Source organism: Balaenoptera acutorostrata, chromosome 5 (assembly GCF_949987535.1).
Source record: "Balaenoptera acutorostrata chromosome 5, mBalAcu1.1, whole genome shotgun sequence".
Lineage (NCBI taxonomy): Eukaryota > Metazoa > Chordata > Mammalia > Artiodactyla > Balaenopteridae > Balaenoptera > Balaenoptera acutorostrata.
The window spans coordinates 71,168,285-71,193,045 of NC_080068.1; the positions used below are offsets into that span (position 1 = coordinate 71,168,285).

At 36.1% G+C, this 24,761-nt stretch overlaps 1 protein-coding gene across 6 annotated transcripts in view; it reads left to right on the forward strand.

Moving 5' to 3' along the window:
* Positions 1-24,761, forward strand: part of FRYL (FRY like transcription coactivator) — a 302,580-nt gene that overhangs the window by 165,197 nt on the left and 112,622 nt on the right. For all 6 annotated transcript variants that reach the window (XM_057547273.1, XM_057547272.1, XM_057547271.1 and 3 more), the window contains 7 exons: positions 3,741-3,794; positions 6,824-6,963; positions 7,792-7,888; positions 15,584-15,663; positions 16,048-16,128; positions 19,267-19,435; positions 19,727-19,819. In XM_057547273.1, coding sequence (XP_057403256.1) covers positions 3,741-3,794; positions 6,824-6,963; positions 7,792-7,888; positions 15,584-15,663; positions 16,048-16,128; positions 19,267-19,435; positions 19,727-19,819 — 714 coding nt within the window. The remainder of the gene's footprint in view (positions 1-3,740; positions 3,795-6,823; positions 6,964-7,791; positions 7,889-15,583; positions 15,664-16,047; positions 16,129-19,266; positions 19,436-19,726; positions 19,820-24,761) is intronic.

The window sequence follows — 24,761 nt, forward strand, 5'->3', positions numbered from 1 at the left end:
GGGTCTCTTTAAAGAAAACAGCATCCATGAATTGTTACATAAAAGGAGGCTAGCATGTGTCATGGTCAGATGGACAGTAGGTTACATGAAAACTTAGAAGCACAAATGTGAATGGCTTTTGCTAAAAGAATTTAATCAATCACTAAAATGAGAGAACTGGCCTTTTCATTCTCATATTAGAAGCCACAATAAAAGGAGGTTAAGGAAGGCAAAAGATTCGAAGATTAGCTGAGCTTGACTTTAGCCACAATTTCATTTTTATCTTGGAAGATTCAAGAAGGAAGGGCAACCACTGATTAAAATTGCAGCTTGCAAACTATGCAGTCCAATACCTTAGGTTTCTTTCTTCCTAAAAGGAGGTAGATCAATCCTGGGTAATGATCCAGGCACATCCAAGCTTATCTGTTATTGTTTTAGATTGCCAGTGAACAGAAAAGAAGAGAGGAAAAAGGGCTTTAACCAATCACCTGCTGATTTAGACTGTATGTATTTGGTTTAGGCCTAGCATTTTTACAACTCTGCACCATCCACTGTTTTTTTTGATAATATTAAATATGTATTTTAAAGAGTTTCTGATCTCTTATTTCCTCCAAACTGCATCTTTTTTTTTATTAGTCCAGGTAATTTAATTAGTTATTGTTAATAATGTTACAGTTAGTGACATCTGACAGTCAAGGAGATTGATAAGACCTAGTCCCTTCCCCAGCATCACAAACTGCATTTTTCTGTTAGTTTCCCCTTCTCCTCACATGCTTATTATAACATATGTTATTTATTACGATTGAGGCACTAAACAGCTGATTGGAAGCTCTGTGTACATGGAGGGGCCTTTTTGACTGTGGTCTTGAGTGTGTGATCATCTGAACCATCAGTGTCAGATCTTTGGTTGGAAGCTGGTCAGAGTCCCCTGGAGGGGTCCTTCAGTAGCCCAAATGGGAGGGTTTAGACTTGGCTGCTAGCATTCTGGGGATGTAGAGACAGAAGATAACTGGGGGTTTTGATATTTAGTATATACCTTTTTACCTAAGCTCCCTGTCTTCAGTGTGGTACCTTGTCTTCAACTGTAGTATCCCCCAGTGGACATCTCTGTTTTGCCCTTTGTAAGAAGGGCAATTCCTCTGTGGGTAGGTTGGAGGGACAGCCAACCTGCTAAGTAGAGTGGGTGAAGGGAATGGGAGGGAGGGTCTAAATGTTTCCTAAACTATCGTTCAACCAGTCCTCTTATTTTTAACTTCACCTTCACCCACACTTTCATAGTACTGGAATTCTCCAATTCCTGAGCCTTTGGGGAGTTCCAAGGTACTGACTGGATTATCTTTCCTTCACTCTGCATGGCAAGCTTACTCACTTCCCTCTGCTTGTGACTTAAATGTCATCTTCTCAGTGGTCATTCTAAAATCTTCACCTCCATTGCAACTTCCTATCCTATAAAGTCTGTCTAAGATAATATATATTTTCTTTGCTCTGTCATTAGACTTTTAGCTCTACAAGGACAGGGATTGTTTAGGAGAGATTGCCATCTTTAGTTGCAAATTATTGAAATATTTCAGTATCATTGTTATGCTGCAAAAATCTTTTCAGTAAATTCTTCTGCTTTCCCCGGAAGCTACATGTTGCTGTTGGTACTCTATACATAGATACTAATTAAAGGATCAAATTAGAGTATAAAGGATTGTGAACCTTAGATTCATTATTGATCTATTATATTATTATGAAATAATAACATTATAAAAAGTGGAAATAGTTTTAAGGGTTATGTAATAAAAATAATGACCCTTCCTTCCATTCTGGATCAAGATAATCACTGTCCATAGTTTTTAGTATACCATTTTTCATGTCTATTATTTATCCATCTCTGTAGCACCCTCCATCTTTTAAAAAAAAAAAACACAAATGGGAGTTTTTATATGTATATTTTTTCTGTCCCTATTTTTATTTTAACAATGTAAATCAGAGATTGTTCTATTTTCAGCCCATATATATTTGTCTCTTTCTCTCTAACGTTGAATATTATTTCAATAAAAGAAAGCTATAAATTTTTTTTTTTTACCAGTCTCTATGGATAAGCTGTTTGGGACTTACCCCAACTTGAGGCTACTGTGAAAAAAATACTACAGTAAACATTCTGGTACATACGTCTTTGCATTCGTCTATATGTGAATATAGAGAATAATTTGTATTCTTTTTAGTTGTTGTGGCAATGGGTTGCATGTACTATAAACATGTTTTAAATAGTTTATCCTTTCAAAAGCTCACATTGAAAGTACATCTGCTTGATAACGATTAGGCCATCCTCAACCATACTCTAATCAAATCGAGAGGTTAATACAAAGTCCTTGATTAGTAATTTATACAGTGTTTAGTGCAGTACACTTATTTCATATTTTTGTACTGATGGTAACATGAGTGTTCTTTTGCATTCAAACATCATTTCTGAGTTCTTATTATGGAAAGAATAACTCATCCTCACTTTTTGGTTTAGGGAAAGCTCTGTGAGGATGTCAGATCTTCAGAAATCTTTGAGAAAGCATGAGTTTGTTGAGAAATGAAAAGTGTGAGGTATAGAAAACAGTGTAAGTGTTTCTGAGAAGGTTATTGCACTCTTCTAGTCTGCTTGGCCATTACTTTATTGTATAAACACCTTATGTGAGTAATAAACTACTTAGATCAACACTCCTCAAAATATTACTGAAGACCTTTAAATTAAATATTACAGTGAAAAGAGGGATCAAGTGAGGGGGATCAAATAAGTCAAATAAGTTGGTAAGAAACAGCTTATTATCTCTCCTACGCTACCCCCAGCCCAGGTTTTAAATACACAATTCGCATTAGGATAGCTCAGTAATTTTCAAACTTTCAGATACTTTTAAAAACAATGTTCTATTGGACTTGCTATGAGACGTACTGTTTTACTTAAATTTTAGAGCTAGTTAATTCGGCATATATATTATTGGACGGGATCCTCATCATGTTGCATGTTTGTAGTGTATAATAGTTGGTTTTAAAAGTCGACGAGTTGTCTAAAAGATAATTACCAAAGTGTGCTTAGCATATAAGGGCTCAAGTACCAAGGACATGCCAAAAACCTTTACCTATTAAGAAACTCAAGCGCTATGGAATTTCAGGTATTTTACTGACCCCAATTAAATTAGTTAGAAATGTGATTCTCTGATAGTTAGATTAGGAATTTTTAAATTTCAGTGGCAGATACATTTGTGAGTTTATTTTCATGAAGTTATAGCAATAAATGAGAGAAGGAAATTGGGGCTCTTGGATAGATAAGCTTCAGAATATACATATTGCTAAATTCCATTTTTTTTCATGGAAAAATGGCATTTGTTTTCCTATGATATATATTTCAGATAAAAATTCAATAAAAAAAGCATAAAGTAGAAAGTTTAGAAAATCATCCTAAAAAATCTCAACAAAAGAATCAGTCATAATATATGTGAACATAATTTGAGACATCTCTTATGTTCAGTAAGTTAGGTAACTATATGTGGGGTAAGCAGCAAGGCAAGTAGGTAGAAAGGCTGACAGAAGGGGTCATGCTAGGTATGCTATTCTAAGTTAAACTAATAATATTAAATTTTGTTTGTATTAGCAGATTAGAACCTTTCCTTGAAACAATCTAATTACAAATGAAAACAAAAACAAAACCATCTCACGAATCTCAACTGTTTATTATCGGTAAGATTTCTAATATTTTGCGTATATACTTTTTTTTTTTTCAATTGTAGGAGAAGCCATTATCTAGATCTCTTCAGAGGGGTGAAGATCTTCAGTTTGACCAGGTATGCCAATGTGGGGGGAATATTTTTTCCTGAAACGAAAATATTTATCCTAACAGTCTGATCCAAATACATCCAATATTAAGAAATTTATTTATTTTGTTTAGTGGTCCTGTATGTTTTTATACACTAGATTCAGTCTGGAACTGGTAGTCTGTTTTTTAACAAAACAAACAGAATGAGTTATGAACTGTGAACTTCATAGTTCATAGAATGAGCTGTGAACTTTATTGATTCCTGTTCATTAAGCATTTTAAAACTTTGCTTTTCACTGGTACCCTCTTTACTATGCCCTTTGAAAATTTCTTAAAAGATTTCCAATCATATCCCTCAATCTTTCCTTGTATACAATTTTTACATAATAATATTTGACCTTTTAACATTTATTTTTTCCTGTTGGGGGTATCAGAACCTTTATACTGAGACATCCAGCCTGGTTCTCTCCCTCTCCACCCCATTTTGAAGGCGGAGCCAGAGACAAGGACTTGGTTCTGGAAAGAGATTCCAAGGAAGAGACTTGAGAGATTGAGGCAGGGAAGAGGAAGAACTGATAGAGATCACTGCTCTGGGCACTGGGGGTTCATTCCATTCTGAGAATCATACAGAATGTCACCCATTTTTGTCTTTCTGAAGAATGGAGGGCTGGAGCATTTATCTGCAGCCCCCATCTCCAGCAGTTGAGGGTTGCCCTAAGAGGCATTAACTACTTGTAGCTGTGCTTGTGCAAAGGCCAAATGGACTGTCTGTGTCAAAAAGCCAAAGAAGCTTTAAAAGGAAGATATACAGTGGCCAACCCTCCCCCTCCAAAAAAACCCTGCAAAACCAAAAACCTTTTTATATAATACCAATATCTAAAATTTAGTGGTAATCCTCTAATGTCAGTTCTTTCCTCTTGCTAATATTGAATGTTAGATCAAGTGTTATTTTTGTCATAATTACGTTTGTTCAAGACTTATTTCATTACATGTTGATTGTCTGCAAAACCCAGTAACCCAGATCAGCTTTCTGTTGCCATCTAGTATTCCTGAGCTACTCTTCTCATAATTATGTATCTAGGAAATAGAAGTTAATGTTCATATTAGTCTGCTTGATTAGATAAAGATGACTGGTTAGGATTACTTGGTGGAGGCTTACCAAAATGCTGTGTTTCTGGATCCCACTCCAGTTCTGCTGACTCCGAATCACCAAGAGCAGTGCTCTGGCACCTGTATTTTGCAACAGCTCCCTAGGTGATTCTGAAGCACACGCTTAGTAAATAGCCACTGGTCTAAGAAGAAACCATAAATAAGAAGGCTAGTTTTCCGTTACAATAATAATAAGATCACCTCATATAACCCTTTTCAAATCTTAATGCCATTACAAAGGGTACTAATTGTTACTAGTTATTAATTAATTATTAATGTATTATTAATATATTATTTTAAAGCTATTTAGATTATTCACATCTTGAATCCATTTTACTAATGACGAATGAACAATCAATATGAAATCTTATTAAACAACATTTTAAGGAAAGCTTCCATTTCTTTTTTTATGTAAATGATTAATAAAACTATTATCATGCCCCATACCTTGATTTTTTTCCACAATAAAAAGCTATGAGTGGGGTAAACTGCTTTAATATGTATTTACCATAGCAGATGGTGTTTTGTTGTTCCTTCTTTAGGTATTAAAAGGGATTTCCTTTGAGTGGTATTGTTCATTGTTAATGAAATATAAATTTTCAAAAGTGGCTAAATAAAATTAGAATCTTGTTTTTACTTTAATTCCCTATATTAGAAACTACTCACCCGTCACATTATGGTAATTTATAAATAAAAGCATGATTAGAGGAAGGCAGAGATCATGAAAAAGAGAAAAATAGCATACATAATCAAACTGTTTCATTCTTTTTTATATGAAAAATATAAAATATTAGGAAAAATAAATGTTTAATTCCTAGAGGTATCAATTTATCTTCATTAACTGATACTTCCTACAGTTGTGGAACTGAACGAGACCTTGAGTATCCCTGCAACCCGTAGTTTTTTAGTTAAGCAAAACAAAGTGAAGCATATTTTACTGTATGCTAATTTTAAAATACTAATTTTACGAGCAATGGGTTGAATCAGATACAGAGTCTCTTATGAAGAGAGAATGTTTTTACTCTGGATCCTCAAGATGAAGAGTGACCTTAGGGATGACTAATGGTAGCTGGTGTACCTCTTACCACCACTACAGGCAAGTTGGGTTCATTCATGAAATGAATCTGATAACTCACCTACAATCCCTTAAACTTAAGGGATGCCTCAAATTGAGTTGCAGGTGTCCATCCCACTTCATTTATCTTTCTGCTGTTCATTTATATATTCTAAGCTTTAAAAGCATGTATACAACACATTTCTAATATGTTTATTTGTGAGTATCACAAATTAATTATGTAATTATAATTCTCTGTTCAGTGTCATAGCAGCACAGAATAAAGTGGAGCTTTTCCCACAGTTCTAATATGGTGTAGTCTTCTCTGTTTCTGCATCTCATCATCCCTTATAGTGGCAACATTTTAGAACATTTCATTCACATGAGCAGAGAGGAACTGGCCGGGGGAAGGAAGTAGGTGTGGTTGTTTCATGTTCTGGTTACAGTTCACCCAGAGGTGTCATGTGTGTAATCAGGGATGTTACTGATGGTCAAGTTTTTACACATGTGAGTAGCATATGGAGGCAGGAAAAAGGTGGAAAGTCTCTGAACTAAACAATGGATGTGGGTAAATGTTAATAGCCCGTGAAACTTAGCTCACTTTACTGTATTACTTGGCTAAACCCCTAGCCCTTATTTTATTTTATTTATTTTTTAATATTTAAATGTAAGTGGCATTTTTTGTATTTATTTTTTTCCCTTTTATTTTAAAACACATTTATTGCTTTGGAGTTACTGCGTTTAGTGTATTTTTCTTCTAGAAATGTTGCTCATTTCTAAGTGATTGGTAGTAGCGTGAGGAGCATGGCACTTTGATGTTGTATTTTACTTCTGGTAACGTCTTGTATTTTCAGTTGATAAGCTCTATGAGCTCAGTAGCAGAGCACTGTCTCCCTTCCTTACTTCGCACCTTGTTTGACTGGTACAGACGCCAGAATGGAACTGAAGATGAATCTTATGAGTATAGGCCTCGGTCTAGCACAAAATCTAAGGGGTAAGTGGCTCATTTTCTGCTGTTCAACCTGGGCTCAAAACACTTCCAATGAAGCGGGTAATAGTGTTATCAACTGACGATTGTCATTGTTTGGTTACTTTTGTGATGAAGTGGTAACAAGGGGAAAAGATAGTCCACACTTAAACTGTAAATTAAGGAAAGATATCAGTTAAAGTAGGTGCTGCCCTACAGGAGTCACCACTGGGACTAGTCATGCAAAACTGAATTTCTGTAGTTCAGTGAGGAGCTTTAACAGTCATGGAAGAAGTTAAGAAAATATTCGAAGGAAGTCCTGTTCACGTGGTTTGTGAAGGGAAACAGTTGTTGCGATACAGGAAGACTGCCAAAACCCTAAATTCTCATACCACGAGACTCTTCTTGGTGTTAAATCCTCGAACTTGTCTTCTCCTTCTTCAAATTTCCCAGGTAGATCATGGCTTTAAGTAAAACATCTATTTGTGTTCAGGTGATGGCCCATGGTTTAGAATTGTACTTCAGTAGATGCCACTTGTGATTTTTCAACTTAGATTTGTGAAAAAATGACCTGGCACTGTATTTTCGTGTTTTTCTTCCTCTTACTAATTCTTTTAGATTAGGTTTAATTTCTGACAGATGTAATAGTGAGATGTGCATATAAGTTCCTAATGTACAAAAAGAGAAAGAACATAAGAACGTGTAATACATACGTTGGGTTATTTTAAAAACTTGTAACGATTGCTGTGGGACACCATATGTACTAGGAACTCAGTAAATAACATGAAGTACTACCAAGAGCTATTTGAGAACTTATAGTTTTAATGCAATCCTAATTTGGGATTCTTGTTTCAGGGATGAACAGCAACGTGAAAGAGATTATCTTCTTGAAAGAAGAGACTTAGCAGTAGATTTCATTTTTTGTTTAGTTTTAGTTGAAGTTCTAAAGCAGGTAAGCTCTTTTGTTTCTGCAAAGTCTGTATTTCTTATTTTTTGCTAATTTTGCCTTCATGTTTCAGTTACCTTATTTAGGATGTTATATCTAAACTTTTGGCTCACAGAAACAAAATTCCTATAATTTAATTATACTTCTGTCAATTGCCTGAGTGTATCAAAACCACAATGAGGTATGACCTCACACCAGTCAGAATGACCATCATGAAAAAATCTACACATCGTAAATGCTGGAGAGGGTGTGGAGAAAAGGGAACCCTCTTGCACTGTTGGTGGGAATGTAAATTCATACAGTGTCCTGTACCTATCACTCCCCATTTTTCTACCTTCGTTTACCATCCAAGATGTGAAATCATGTTAGCAAAATGGAGCTGAATAAAAAGTATGTAAAATCTGGGCTTTTAGCAGCAACTTTAGTCCACCTGTCATTCACCTATTTCAATCCCTTTTTACCTCCACTTTCACAGAAATTCTCTGTGTAACCCTCAAGCCTGCATTTCAATATGTAATAATTGTGCAGTGATAGTTGAGGAACGGGGGTGATTTGACCTGAATAAGACTGAATTGTCAAGTGCAAGTGGTTTTCAGACAAGCTAGAAGACCTCAGGATAATGAATTGTTTATGTTTATTCATTCAGTGAATATTAGAATGCCTACTGTTGGGTGGCATTGTTCTAGGTACTGCACTCCTGAGCTCAACATCTGAATGGCATAGATAGTAAAGATATAAATAGGTAAATAGTGTCAGATATCATGTTATATATTTTTACTATTCATAGTCAGTACAAGTATATGTATAAATACCTGTACTGATTTGAGGGACTTCCCTGGTGGTCCAGTGGGTGGAACTCCACGCTCCCAGTGCAGGGGGCCCGGGTTCGATCCCTGGTTGGGGAACTAGATCCCGTATGCATGCCTCAACTAGGAGTTCCCATTGCCACAACTAAGAGCCTGCATGCCACAACTAAAAGATCCCGCCTACCGCAGCTAAGACCTGGTACAGCCAAAATAAATAAATAAATGCATATTAAAAAGAAACTACCTGTACTGATATGAAAATGTTTTATAGTTTGTAGTCTTTAAAAAGTTATATACATCATTTAAAAATGTTCCCTATATTTCCAGTCATGCACACTGTAGTGTTTTGAAAAAAAGTCAGGCTACCTAAAAGAAAAAAAATCATATTTTGCACAGCACATGACATGTTTGGACAGGGAGTTTTGTTTCTGTTGTATAAAATGGAATAGAATATATAATACAGCAGGAAACAGCAAATGTAAGATATAAAAGTTAATTGATTTGATAGTCTTTTTTAACATAGCTAATATAAAAATATTTGAATTATGTAATCATTTATACTTTGCCTTTGTTTTTACAATATATGTGAAAAGACACTGAAATCTGAATATCCGAAATCTGAAAATAAAAATAATTTTTTTGGCTTTGTTTTGTTTAAAAATAATTTTGAATACGTGACATAGATAAATGCATTAATCAAAGATAAAAACAATTTAATTTGTACCTTCCATAAGGTTGTTTTTAATAGAGGTGGAAAAGAACTTTCCTCTGAAAGTTGTGCTTTCTGAAAGCCAGATATGCTTTCTGTGATCTCTTAGTTTAGCTGGGATCCTAAGATGCTAAGGCTGAAGTCAGTAGGGATATAGGAGGAGCTGCGGACCAGAAACACTGCACCATGAATGGACTTGGACTAGGGCTCATTGTGGTTGATCCCTGGCATTTCTTATGTGCTAAATGTAGGTCTTGTGAGTGGTTTGGTAATCAGCATTTGCACTTCTTTACTTAGTGAAATCATAGAGGTATTTCTTCTTCCAGCAAAAGAAATTGCAAACTCCGTGCACTGACATTCAGGCTCTATTGTGCCTTTTTTCCTTTGTTTCCCATGATTTTCTTCTACTTAGCAGTGTCTCTCTTCTCATCTAAAAGTTGCCCTTAATTGCACTGACTTCAGAACTTCAGTGCACAGGCAACCCCTTGGAGGTTTTTCTTCTTCCTCTTCCCCTTCCTTCTCTCTTGTCCTTTCCCCCGTCCCATTGTCCTTGTCTTCATCGTCCTTTTCCTCCTCTTCCTTTAAGAAAATAATAGTCCCGGGACGTCCCTGGCACTCCAGTGGTTAAGACTTCTTCCAATGCAGGGGGTGTGGGTTTGATCCCTGGTAGGGGAGCTAAGATCCCACATGCCTTGGGGACAAAAAACCAAAATGTAAAACAGAAGCAATATTGTAACAAATTCAACAATGACTTAAAAAAAAAAATCCCATGTAGGTTTTCTCTTTCTTAATAAAAGGCAAGTCGTTTTAGCTTCTTCAAAACTAATTAAACTATAGAAAATGAAGTAAAAATCAATAGAACTTTCTGAAATATCATGACAAACGAACCCAATTTTTTCCCGTATCAAAATGGTGTAGGGTTTAATAGCGCCGGCGAGTAATCAGTGTAGCATATATTGAATTTAATAGGACTTTTACTTTTGTCCCACATAATATACATGTATTAAAATGTGATTCAGTTTTATTTTGATGAGATGGACAGCCCCAGGAGTATTGAAATATCGATACATGGTTGGATCCATCTTAAAGAGGAATATATATTACTTGTGGGTTAGTTCTTGACCTCATATATTATAAATTATTTGTTTCTTAAATAATTTGTCATGTCTTTATCAGACATTATTATGTGTCATCATCACATATTTAGATCTCTTCAAAATGCACGAAGAACTCTGTATCGCTTGTACCAGCTGGTCACTACTATAAACTTTGGGAGATAACCACGGCAAGTGTGTTTTTTATTGTTTTTTTTTAATATGTGACGTGCTAGTTTTTTTTTTTTTTTAACTTTTGGGTTTATTTATTTATTTATTTATTTATTTATTTATTTATTTATGGCTGTGTTGGGTCTTCGTTTCTGTGCGAGGGCTTTCTCTAGTTGTGGCAAGTGGGGGCCACTCTTCATCGCGGTGCGCGGGTCTCTCACTGTCGTGGCCTCTCTTGTTGAGGAGCACAGGCTCCAGACGTGCAGGCTCAGTAAATTGTGGCTCACGGGCCTAGTTGCCCTGCGACATGTGGGATCTTCCCAGACCAGGGCTCGAACCCGTGTCCCCTGCATTGGCAGGCAGATTCTCAACCACTGCGCCACCAGGGAAGCCCACGGCAAGTGTTTTTATTCCAGCTATGTCATTTACTTGCCGTGTAACTTGGGCAAGTTATTACCCACTAATTCTTTCCTTCTCTGTAAAAGAGTGGTGAGAATTAAATACGATAATGCCTGGGACATGGAAAGTGTCCAGTAAATGCTATCTGTTGTTTTCATCTTATACATCAATGTTCTTAGTTGCAGTGACCTGCTGAAGATTATAAAGCTAGTTCTCTCTTTATTTTTTTATTTTATTTTATTTTATTTTTTTAATAGATTTATTTTTTTATTTTTATTTATTTATTTATTTATTTATTTATTTATTTATGACTGTGTTGAGTCTTCATTTCTGTGCGAGGGCTTTCTCTAGTTGCGGCAAGTGGGGACCACTCCTCATCGCGGTGCGCGGGCCTCTCACCATCGCGGCCTCTCTTGTTGCGGAGCACAGGCTCCAGACGCGCAGGCTCAGTAATTGTGGCTCACGGGCCCAGTTGCTCCGTGGCATGTGGGATCTTCCCAGACCAGGGCTCGAACCCGTGTCCCCTGCATTGGCAGGCAGATTCTCAACCACTGCGCCACCAGGGAAGCCCTAGATTTATTTTATTTTTGGCTGTGTTAGGTCTTTGTTGCTGCGCATGGGCTTTCTCTAGTTGTGGTGAGTGGGGACTACTCTTCATTGTGGTGCGCATGCTTCTCATTGCGGTGGCTTCTCTTGTTGCGGAGCATGGGCTCTAGGTGTGCAGGCTTCAGTAGTTGTGGCTCGCGGGCTCTGGAGCGCAGGCTCAGTAGTTGTGGCGCACGGGCTTAGTTGCTCCGCGGCATGTGGGATCTTCCTGGACGAGGGCTCGAACCCGTGTCCCCTGCATTGGCAGGCAGATTCTTAACCACTGCGCCACCAGGGAAGCCCCTGGTTCTCTTTGTAAATAAAATTATTCTTATTGGTAAAAATCAGTGATACAAAATTAGGTGAAATGGCCAGCATCTTATAAAATTAAATTAAAGTTTAAATCATAACAAATTAGACAAAGGATTGAGTTTAAATAAATGTGATGAAATGAGTGTGATTCACCATGCGAACAAAATTAATTCAAGATGAAAAAGGACTAATTTTATTTTTTCAAGAAAGAAGAATAATTTTGGGGTCATGGCCAACTACAAATATTAGCATATTAGTACCAGAGGCTTTAGAATCCATGGTAAAAGCATGTTTAAACAGCACTATAGCATTTAGTATGTTTAAGCAATTTTGTTTTTATATTGAATTTTAGCCATACATTTATTCGTTGAAACAAACAAGATTGGGAAACCAGGCTTATGAGCCACTTCAGGCTCTTGGCTTAGTTTTATGGGTGCTTATTGTGAAGTATCAGAAGGAGGAGTAGATCCTCAGTATTTTCAGGTTTGACATTAGCATTTTATTTTATTTATTTATTTTATTTTTATTTTTATTTTTTTTAATTTTTGAATTTTATTTTATTTATTTTTTTATATAGCAGGTTCTTATTAGTCATCCATTTTATACACGTCAGTGTATACATGTCAGTCCCAATCTTCCAGTTCATCACACGACATAAGCATTTTAGATGTTGGTGAGCAGCCCTGAAGGTTATGGGGTTATTTGTGATTTTGCTGAGTCATGAGTTTATTCACTGTCCTTTGCACTGAGAACTGATCATTTACATAATGAGCGCACCTTGCTGACTCCCCGTTTTCCATGTCTTAACCTGGTTTTGTGGTTTTCTACTTTCATGATGTTTTAAAAGCACTAGATCTGGGGAAGTGGTGGTGGGAATAGCTTTGGAATAAAACTTGGGTATTCTTTAGAGTCTGCTAGATATATCCTTCTTGAATGTTCAAATATAATTAGGTCTGCTTCCAAAATCACGCAAATGGCAAGATCTAAAAAATTCTTGATGCTATAGATGGGAATACTACTCCATGAAAGTAGGACGTTTTCTCTATAAACTGAACTGGGATTCTTTCCCACCACAGCCCCCCGTTTTTTGGAGATTCAGCTTGGGAATTTTTGTTATTATTGTAAATAAGGGGAGAAGTAGGAATTTCAGGAACGTCTGAGCATCCTGATAGCGTTCATTCTTAAAATAAAATTTTTAGAGGTTGTGCTTTTTTTCTTCCAAAAATTAAAGATGAGATAATATTTCTTCTCTCACTTCTGTTTCTGTCTCTTTTCTAGCTATAATATGATAAAACTGAAAGTTTTCTTTCCTCATTTGTTCCATTTATTAAATGCATTTTCATATATCAGAAACTGGGCACACAGTATTTTCTAGAGAAGTATGCACTGGCTTCTAAACTTCAGTCCCCTCATCTGTAAAACAGGGGACAAATACTACTGTGTAAGGGTGCTATAAGTGTTATAAATAATGTATATAAAATGCCTAAGTAATACCTGGCACACAGACATGTGAAAATTGTTGGTGGTGGCATTATTAATAATTAATATTATTAAGGTAGTAATAAAGAGCACACAACATAGCTAAGTAGTGTCCCTAGCTGTCATTGTTAGACTTCTGGCATAACTGGAGCAAATAAAGACTACTTAGGAGAAAGTATAAGTGTAAGTTAACTTGTGTTTCATATCTCTGGCCTAGAGCACACCAAACATCCCTGTAAGGAAGTCAGTATGGTAAAACCACAACACAGCACAGTAAATGGGGCCCAAAAAATTAAGTCATGTAAAATGCAGTGTCGCATTATTGCAAGGTCACTGAAGTGTCTGGGGCCAGCCTGCGTGATTAGTGCTGTGAATTCTGGAGTAAGTTCTGGAAGTCGGGCTGCTGGATCCAGATACAGCATATTCCCGACTAAAGTTTGGTATCACCTAGTGGTAGATATCTACTTTGTTTTAACCATCAATGGGATAATCATAGGGCTTACTGGGACTTAAGGGACAACAGCAGTGACTTCAGTAACCTTCTTCTTACCTTGGGGCCTATTTTGTTTGGCCCAATCCAGGGAAAATGAAGCTAGGAAAATACATCTGCCTCCCCGCTTCCTAATGGGCTCTGGGTTCCCTACCAGGCCTTGTCCTCAATATCTCCATCCTATATTCTAGTTCCGTCATCTGCCCTACATTCCTAGGAAGTAAGAATTTTGTCCTAGTCCCTTTTAGAGAAGGGTGGAAAAGGTGAGAGACCAAGAATCTCCAATTGTAATGTACCCAGTTTTGCATTCTCTCAGGGCTGGTAATTATGGGGTTCTAATCTATTACCTACATTTTTTACCGGTAAAGAAGTAGAAACTTCCTCCAGGTTACATAACTAGTGAAAAGAGAAGCTTGGCTTTTCTTCATTAGAATGATAAAAAGTGTAGAAAGACCTTTTGGTCTAATGAAGAAAATGTTTTTATATGTTATATAATGATTTGATTATAGTTCACCTATAACAGTTTTTTGGAACTTGAAAAGATGGCTGTAAATTGAATAGGGAAGAACAATAGCCAAGCTATCTCTGAAGAAAAATAAGGGAGGACTTGTGGTGCCATACATGAGAACTTATTAGTAAGCCCTAATAATTAAGACAACATGATTTTAGTATAGACGTGTATAAATTGATAGAATAGAGAGCTCACAAACAGACCCACACATATAAAGAACTAGAATCTATATCAGTGACGTCTTGGATAATCTTTGACCCATCAGTTCTTCCTTTTGGACGCTTTCCTATGGAACTATACAAGTAAATAATGTTAAATGCACAAGATGTTTACTGTATAACATTATATATATTGAATATTGAAAATCTGGAATGAAATGTTCATTAATAGGGAGCTCATTAAATAAATTATAATATATATACTGAGTATTACATGGCTGCTAAATAGTGTAAGGAGGAGCTAAGTACTGATGCGGAAAGATGCATCATTCCATTAAGTAAAAAATAAGCTGTGTGGATGAGTGTGTGTAGGAAAAAGCCTGGAAGTAGACATATACCAGTAGTGATTATACATGGGGTAGGGGCAGGGATTTTACTTTCTGGTTTAAATGTTTTGATGTGTTGTCCATATTAGGAACTGGCATGTAATTTTTAAAGAACTAAACAAAACAAACATTTAAATAACAAATTTCTAATAAAACCATAAATAATTTTAAATTGTTGGGAAAGTCGGAGTCCCTTTTGGACACTATTATGATAGAAAGTCAGACTATACGGAGCCTGGCTCAGTCAAAGTTTACTTTCCTATAGGTGTTGCAGAGAGTCACCCATGAGTGTGTGTTTAACTTTCTGACAGTGACAATGGTCGTAACAACAATGACTATTTTTTCATCTGCATAGTCTATAGTTTAAAGATTAGCGATTATAAAGCTTAATGTTCATGAATTTAGAGCTTGTTAAAGTAGATGTCCAGCTAAGTTCTTAGAGAAAAATAATAGCATTCTTAGAAAGGGAAGATTGACGGATTAATAGTAGATCATATCATGAAAATTTAAATTGATTATTGATTTGGTTAGTTGAAATGATGAGAATACTCATAAAAGACCTGTAACCTGTTTAGCACACACTTGATTTTTTTTTTTCTAGATTCCTGTTCATCCTGTGCCTGATCCCTTAGTTCATGAAGTTCTAAACTTAGCTTTCAAGCACTTTAAACATAAGGAAGGGTAAGTAAAATACTTCCTGGACTGTTGCTTTTATCTGCAGTCCAGATTTAGACTGTTAATTTGAACTCTTATAAATCATTTGTTTTCTGAAGTTCAAAGCAATTATCTTCCTGTATTTTTTAGTCCACAGGAGATGCTTATGGGAAAGATTTTGTAAAAAATGATTCTTAAAACCACTGATTGAATTTATAAGAATCAGGTTAAATTTCCTGGCAAATTGAAATCTAGAGAGAGAAGAAAATTCATGTGGTTTTTATCATCCTATAAATGAATCTTCAGAGAAAATTTATACAACACCCTGATAAGGAATTTTCAGAGTTATTAAGAAAGAGAGTTTGTAGAAAAATTTCATGAAATAATATGTTTGTTCTTTTGCTATTTTAGATATTCAGGAACCAACACTGGGAATGTGCATATTATTGCAGATTTATATGCAGAAGTGATAGGCGTTCTTGCCCAATCAAAGTAAGTTTTATAAATCACTGATTTTGATTTGTTTTGCGTTTTAGAATTCTCATTGCTAGCTAACAGAATAGACACTGACAGTTTTAGATCTGTTTTTTTTCCATAGAGTTATTGCGAAGTCTGTTTCACCTTTTATTATTTTGCTGCTCTGTTCCTTAGAGCAGGGGTCCCCAACCTTTTTGGCACCAGGGACTTGTTTCGTGGAAGAGAATTTTTCCATGGGGGGAGGTAGGGGGTGGTGGCAGATGATGGTTCAGGCGGTAATGCGAGTGATGGGGGGGATGGTTCAGGCAGTAATGCGAGCGATGGGGAGTGGCAGGTGAAGCTTCGCTCACTCGCCCGCTGCTCACCTCCTGCTGTGCGACCCGGTTCCCAACAGGCCGTGGTTCCCAACAGGCCGTGGACAGCTATTGGTCCATGGCCTGGGGGTTGGGAACCCCTGCTTTAGAGGATTTTTAAGTGACACCCATACCTCAATTCCACAACTTGTCTTCATTATTTGGGGTTTTCCATAAAACCTGAACTGAGGAAGTAAGAAATTGCCAAGAATAGTCAGGTCATTACCTTATTCCCTATTTTTCACAGTTCTGTGAGAAGTGTTTTTAAAAATCTTTTTTATAGAACTCTTGTCGAAGGTAATAATTACTTTTAATAGTTTCTACTTGAATGCTTTTATTTCTGATATAGCAATACAGTGTCTTCCTTCTAACCATCTTGTTTATTTTAATACTGAACAGAGTTTTGAATAGGTAGAAGACATACCAGAAAGGAAAGATAAAGATAGTAGAGTACTCCATAAAGAGGGTGGTATTCATTAGGAGTTAACATGCATTGAGTTGTATTGAACCATCATTATCGTAAACGGTAAAAAAGATGTTTGTCTTTAGTGTCTTGTGCCTGCTCTAAAGACTATGGAAGATTTTGAATTTCCTTTGTTGCTACTGGGAAATTTGTAAGGAAAAAAGTATCAATTTAGATTCTTGGGTGCTATTTAAAGAGTCAGTCTTTGGCCCTGAAATCATCCTATAGCAACCTTTTTCAAGTCTAAGAAACCAAACACAATTATTGTTGATGTTTAGTAGTTTAGATTTTAATATGAAGTAATGTATTTTATTATTTGGTAGTTACTGTCCTTTAATTTAGTATTATTTATTTTTCATCCTTTGTAATTTACCAGGGGACCCTTCCTTGTACACCCAATGCTATAGAACTTAGAACATAGTTGGAGTATTTGAAATGACTTAGATGTAGACAATAATATTTTAATATTGTATTTATATTTAATCAACAGTGAATCCCTGTTTCAGGAATATAGCTACAAAAACATGAGCAATAATGTACTTCTTTTCATGGCACGGTAGTTCATGATATTGTAATTTTTATTGAAAATGATTTTCTGTCAGGAATATAGAAGTGCTAAATAACACATGAGCAAGTTGGGTCCAGAAGAACCCTACATCATAGCGAAGTTAAATCTAGGACGGTAAGGATAGTAAATCTAAATGGCCAATGGTAGATTTATGAAATGATGCTCAGCCTCCCTGGTCTAGTTGTAAGAGAAATGCCACTCAGAGCCATACTGAGGTGTTTTCCACCCATACATACAATGAGCCTGGGAAAAAACGTGGATGGATCCGCATTAGGCTGGGCTGATGGCACCAATATTTGAGAGGAAAGGTGGTGAGGTGGGAAAGGGGTGGGGAGAAAGAAAAGGCTGGGGGTGTTTTAGAATCTTGTCAATGCACTTCCTTTGATTATAGTGACTAATAATTATTATGAGAAATTTAATCGAAGGAAAAATCCTTGGATTCTAATAATATTGCAATGGGAAGATTTTTATCCACTTTATATTTTCTTTATAAAATGTAAAAGAACACTTTCAGGGCTTCCCTGGTGGCGCAGTGGTTGAGAATCTGCCTGCCAGTGCAGGAGACACGGGTTCGAGCCCTGGGCTGGGAAGATCCCACATGCCACGGAGCAGCTGGGGCCGTGAGCCACAACTACTGAGCCTGCGCGTCTGGAGCCTGTGCTCCGCAACGAGAGGCCGCGACAGTAAGAGGCCCGCACACCGCGATGAAGAGTGGCCTGCACTTGCCACAACTAGAGGAAGCCCTCGCGCAGAAACGAAGACCCAACACAGCCAAAAAATAAATAAATTAAATAAAATAAATAAACAAATAAATTAAAAAAAAAAAAGAACACTTTCATGGAAAATGGTGTTGTATTTTACAAGACTGAAATGGAAATGGAGAAGTTATACTTCCTATCATGGACCCATATTTCATTAACATGTAATTAATATCCATGTTTAATTAATATTAATATGTCCTCAGTGCCCATTGGGAAGTATGCTTCATTTGTCATTATAACTTTCAAGAACTGGTTTCCCCAAGTAACATCAGCAATAAAACCTTTAGTTGTTTCATAATAGATAGAGGGGGAAAATGAAGTGTTATTGATTAACAAACTATCAGATATCTTTTTCCATTGTAAGCAAAGAAAAACTTAGTAGCCGTAACTGTTGTAGTCATTTGAATCCAGGATGTTGCTCAACATTTCAAAAGCATTTTGATTCTCTAGCTGATTCACATTGTGAGACCAGTGTCCTCCCACTCATCTTCTTCAGTTTTTCTACAGTGTAAGGAGATGATAATTTTAAGAGATAATTAGTAGTCTACAAGTGATTGGTTTATCTCTTTGAACAAATATGTAGTCTCCAGTCTGCTCTCCATGTAACTCAAATTGCAGACTTGATCAAAATGAGTCTTAATATTTAGAGACACTCTCTGATTTACATGTGGATGTTTTATGGGTGGGTTATTAGATCTTATTTTTATGATGATTATGAAATATTAAGTGGTAATGATGCTGTATTGATGGTATTATAGGAATAAGAAATTCTAATAAGAAATAAGAATTTCTCCTTAAGGCATTTTTTATTTGAAAAAATAAATGAACAGTAAATTTAGAATCAGAAATATTTTTGTTTTCATCTGTATGTTTTTCTGGGTAATTTTGATGAGGGCAGAGAAAGGAGATGGTGTTCAGGTAAAATACTTTTTGATTTCAACCTTAAATATCATGTGGGAAATGAGTGTTTTCAATTCACATCAAATTGTGTATCCGTGTATGTTAAAGGTTTCAGGCTGTGAGGAAGAAGTTTGTGACAGAATTAAAAGAACTGCGACAAAAGGAACAAAGTCCACATGTGGTACAAAGCGTCATCAGCTTAATAATGGGAATGAAATTTTTCAGAGTGAAAATGTATCCTGTAGAAGATTTTGAAGCATCATTTCAGTTCATGCAGGTGATCTGCCTTCTCAAGTGCAGTAATTAGAATTAGCCTAACAGTGGTTGTTTTTGCTTTTCATGACTATTTAAAAGAAACAAAATAAATATAATTAATGACATTGTTACTAATGCCTTACCCCAAGCGTTAAATTGTCGGAAGTGTGAATTAATTTTCTTTTTAAATTTGAGCATGATTTGAACTTAGCTTTCTGGTAAAATTGCAGAGTATTTACAAAATTATTGTGATATTAACATTTCTATAATCTTCCTCCTTTTTTAATCTAATATACCTTTTTCCCCTCTCAAGGAATGTGCTCAGTATTTCTTAGAAGTAAAAGATAAAGATATAAAACATGCACTTGCTGGTTTATTTGTGGAGATTCTTATCCCTGTAGCTGCTGTAAGTATATTTTTAATTTTATATTGCATTTTAAAAGTACCTTTTTTGCTGAAGAAGTTACCACATTTGATATTCTTACTTTCTGGTAATCTCATAGACAATAAAGCGGAAACTTTCAATGTAGTGGGAGTATGGGGTAAATCATTATTCGACACATAGCAGAAGAGCATCAATCAGTCTTTTAATCAAAAGAACAAGGCCAGGCCCTTAAGATTTAGAGACTGTTAGGAAGGCAGAGTATTTGCAACCTAGAAGTAATGGTTATCTCAAGTAGCTCAGTGTAACACACTGCATTTAATGGCATTTGTGCCTTACAAAATGGCAGCCATTTTTAACGCCTCTGAAGAATTTAAAAGTACTGTGACATGTATCCTAGAGTTTACAGGATTGTCTCAGTTTTAAAAGTTAATTTCTATAGTTGCCATGACATTCATCATACCTGTCAAAATATGTATTCTAAATTATTTAGAAAATATGACTGCTATAAATATGGTTCCAATAACTTGTAGGGAAGCAGATTTATAGAAGCTTTTCTAGGTCTAAATTCATTGTGTTATTCAAAAACAATTCTGTAGTTACTAGTAACATAGCATGGTATAAATAGGATTCGGGGATTTTAGAATACTTAGACATGCTAGATTTTTTTGTTTCCTGGGTTTTTTTTTTGTGGTATGTGATATGCCACTCACTTTCAGTATACTACATACTGCTGTATAAATGATATTCTTTATATATATACATATAATTTCATTTAAAAACACTTATGGAGGTAAAATTGACTTAAATTACACATATTTAAAGTGTACAATTAGACATATGTATATGCCTGTAAAACCTTCACCACAGTCAAGGTAATGTTCGTACCTATCATACTTGAGAAGTTTCCTCATGTTCCTTTTTTAATCCCCTCCCCACTCACTCCACATTGTTCTCAGGTAACCATTGATCTTTCTATTCCTCTACTTAGTTTTGGGTTTTCTAGAATTTTATATTAATGGAATCTTATAGTACAGACTCTTTTTTCTGGCTTCTTTCACTCTGCACAATTATTTTGAGTTCCAACTATGTTACAGAATATATCAGCAGTTTATACATTATTTCATTGTATGGATATACCACAGTTCGGTTATGTGTTTATCTGTTTTTGGACATTTGGGTTGTTTCAAGGTTTTTTTAATATATAAATTTATTTATTTATTTTTGGCTGCGTTGGGTCTTCGTTGCTGTGTGCGGGCTTTTCTCTGGTTGCGGCGAGCGGGGGCTACTCTTCGTTGTGGTGCACGGGCTTCTCATTGCGGTGGCTTCTCTTGTTGCGGAGCACGGCCTCTAGGCATGCGGGCTTCATTGTGGCTCGTGGGCTCTAGAGCGCAGGCTCCGTAGTTGTGGTGCACAGGCTTAGTTGCTCCACGGCATGTGGGATCTTCCCGGACCAGGGCTCGAGCCCGTGTCCCCTGCATTGGCAGGCAGATTCTTAACCACCACGCCATCTGGGAAGTCCCAAGAGTGTATCTTCTTTATTATTTTATTTAGTTTTTTGGCCACGCAGCGCAGCCTGCAGGATCTTAGTTCCCTGACCAGGGATTGAACCCGTGTCCCCTGTATTGGCAGGCAGATTCTTAAACCACTGTGCTGCCAGGGAAGCCCTGTTTCAAGTGTTTGACTGTTACAAATAGACCTGCTATGAAATTCCCGTACAAGTCTGTGTATGGACATGTGCTTTAATTTCCTTTGGGTTGATATCTAGAAGTGAAATTGCTGGACCAAATGGTAGGTGTATGTTTAACTCTTAAAGAAATTGCCTAGCTGTGTTCCAAAGTGGTTTTACTGGTTTGCATTCCCACCACTTATGTGGGAGTTCTCTTCCTCCACATGCTCACCAACTCTGGCTTTGGCTGGTCTTTTTAGTTTTAGCCAATCTAATAAGTGTGTCGTGATATCTCAGTGTAGCTTTTAATTTGCATTTCCCTCCAGACTAATGATTTTGAGCATCTTTTCCTGTCCTATTTTCTGTCTGTATGTTTTCTTTGGCAAAATGTCTGTTGAAATCTTTTTTCTCATTTTAAAATTGGGTTATTTTCTGATTAAGTTTTGAGAGATATATTTTTGTATTTTTTGTATATTCTGGATATGAAGTTTTTGTCAGCTACATGCTTTGTGAATATTTCTCCTGGTCCATGATTTGTCTTTTCATTTTCTTAATTATGTCTTTGGAAGAGGAGAAGTTTTAAATTTTGATGAAGTCTGATTTATCAGTTTATTCTTTTATAAGTTGTGCTTTTGGTATCGTACCTATGAAGTCTTTGCCTAACCCAGGGTAACAAAGGTTTTCTATATTTCAGTTTCGGGATTTACTTTTAGGTCAGTGATCTATTTTGAGTTAATTTTGTATATGGTATGAGGTATGGATTGAAATTTTGTTTTGTTTTGTTTAATTCTTTTTGTTTTTGCAAATAGCATCCAGTTGTTCCTGTACCGTTTCACCTGTTTGTTGACAGCTTTTTCTAAGTACATTAGTTCCTCTGTCAAAAAATTCAATTGACTCTATTTGTGTGGGTCTTTTTCTGACTCTATTCTGTTCAAATGATCTGTGTGTATATTCTTACAACAATGGTATACTGTGTTAATTACTGTAGTAAGTTAGAAGGCAGGTAGTATACATCTTTCAACTTTAAGTTTTTTCAAAAATATTTTGGCTCTTCTAGGTCTACTGCATTTATATATAAATTTTAGAATCACCTAGTCCATTAAAAAAAATCTAGTGGAATTTGACTGGGATTGGATTAAATTAGTCAATAAATTGGGAGGACAGACATCTTAATATTGATTCTTGCAATTCATGAACATAGTTTCTCTCCTTTTACTTAGGTCTTTATTTTCTGTCAACAGTGTTTGGTAGTTTTCAGTGTACAGGTCTCGAATATATTTTGTTAAATTTAGCCCTAGGCATTTCATATTTTTATGCTACTGTAAATGGCATTGTTTTAAAATTTCATTTTCCAGGTGCTCAAAATACTTTTCAATGCGCATATTTTTTTTTTTTTTGGCTGCATGGGTCTTCGTTGCTGCGCACAGGCTTTCTCTAGTTGCGGTGAGCAGGGGCTACTCTTCGTTGCGGTGCGTGGGCTTCTCACTGCGGTGGCTTCTCTTGTCGCAGAGCATGGGCTCTAGGCACACGGGCTTCAGTAGTTGTGGTGCGTGGGCTCAGTAGTTGTGGCTCACAGGCTCTAGAGCTCAGGCTCAGTAGTTGTGGCGCATGGGCTTAGTTGCTCCGAGGCATGTGGGATCTTCCTGAACCAGGGCCCGAACCCATGTCCCCTGCATTGGCAGGCAGATTCTTAACCACTGTGTCACCAGGGAAGCCCCAGTGTGCATATTTTATTTTTGCCTTATTGCACTGGCTCGGACTCTCAGTACAAGGATAAATAGAAGTGATGAGAACAGACTCCATTCACATCTTAGGGCTAAAGTCATCAGTCTTTTACCAATAAGTATGATGTTACCTGTAGATTTTTCACAGATGCCTTTTATCATATTGAGGAAATTTATTTCCATTCCTAGTTTGTTAAGAGTTTTTTTCAGGAATGAATGTTGGATTTTGTTAAATGCTTTTTTTCTCTGTCTACTGAAGTAATCATATAGTTTTTCTTTTTTGTTCATTAATATGGTGAATTACATTGATTGATTTTTCAAATGTTGGATCAACCATATATTCCTGGGGTTAAACTCCTCTTGATCATGATAAGATTTTTTTAATATATTGTTAGATTTTATTTGCTAGGTTTTTTTCTTTTGAGAATTTTTGCACTTATCTATGTTCATGGGGGCTGTTGGTCTGTGGTTTTCTTGCAATGTCTTTGTTTTTAGTAGCAAGTTAATGTTGAAGAAGTTTGTGCAGAATTGGCTCTACGTCTTCCTTTGGAGTTGGGTAGAATTCACCAATAAAGCCACCTGGCCTGGGATTTTTCTTGTGGCAAGCTTTTTAACTACCAGATAATTTTCTTCAAAATACATAGGGCTGCTCAGACTATCTCTTCTTGAGTATGCTTTCATGTCTTTCTAAGGAGTTTGCCCATTTTGTGTGAATTATCCAATTTATTGTTGTAAAGTTGGTCATAATATTCCCTTAATTTCTTTAAATAGCTATAGGATCTGTAGTGACCTCTTCCATTCCAAATATTGGTAGTTTGTGACTTTTCTCCTTTTTTCCTGATCTGTCTGGCTAGAAGTTTATTGATTGTATTGATCTTCTCAAAGAACCAGCTTTTGACTTTATCGATGTTCTCTATTTTTCAGTTTTCTATTTAACTCATTTCTACTTGGATTTTTATTATTTTTCTTCTACTTACTCTAAATTTGCTCTTTTTTCCCCCCTAGTTTCTTGAGGTGGAAGCTGAGGTCATCAAGACCTTTTCTCTTTTCTAATATAAGCACTTGATGCTATGTATTTCCCTCTAAGTAATTCTACAGTGGCAGCCCACAAGTTCTGATATCTTGTGTTTTCATTTTTGTAAAGCTCAAAATACTTTCTGCTGTCCTTTTTGAAATCCACGGGTTATTTAGAAGCATTTTATTTAATGTCTAAACATTTGGGGATTTTCCAGAGATCTTCAGGTTATTCATTTTTAATTTGTGGTTGCAGAACATATTTGGTATGCTTGAATCCCATTAGATGCATTGAAATTTGTTTTTTGGGCCAGAATATCATTTATTTTGATGAATGTTCCATGTGCACTTGAAAAGACTATGTATACTGCTGTTGGATAGAGTGTTGTATGAATATCAATTAGGGCAAATTGGTTAATAGTGTTCTTCAACTCTGCTGATTTCCTCTCTACTTGTTCTATCAACTACTGAGAGAGGAGTATTGAAATCTGATCAACTGTTTCTCTGTGCAGTTCTGTCAATTTTTGCTTGCTGTATGTTTAAGCTCTATCATGAAACA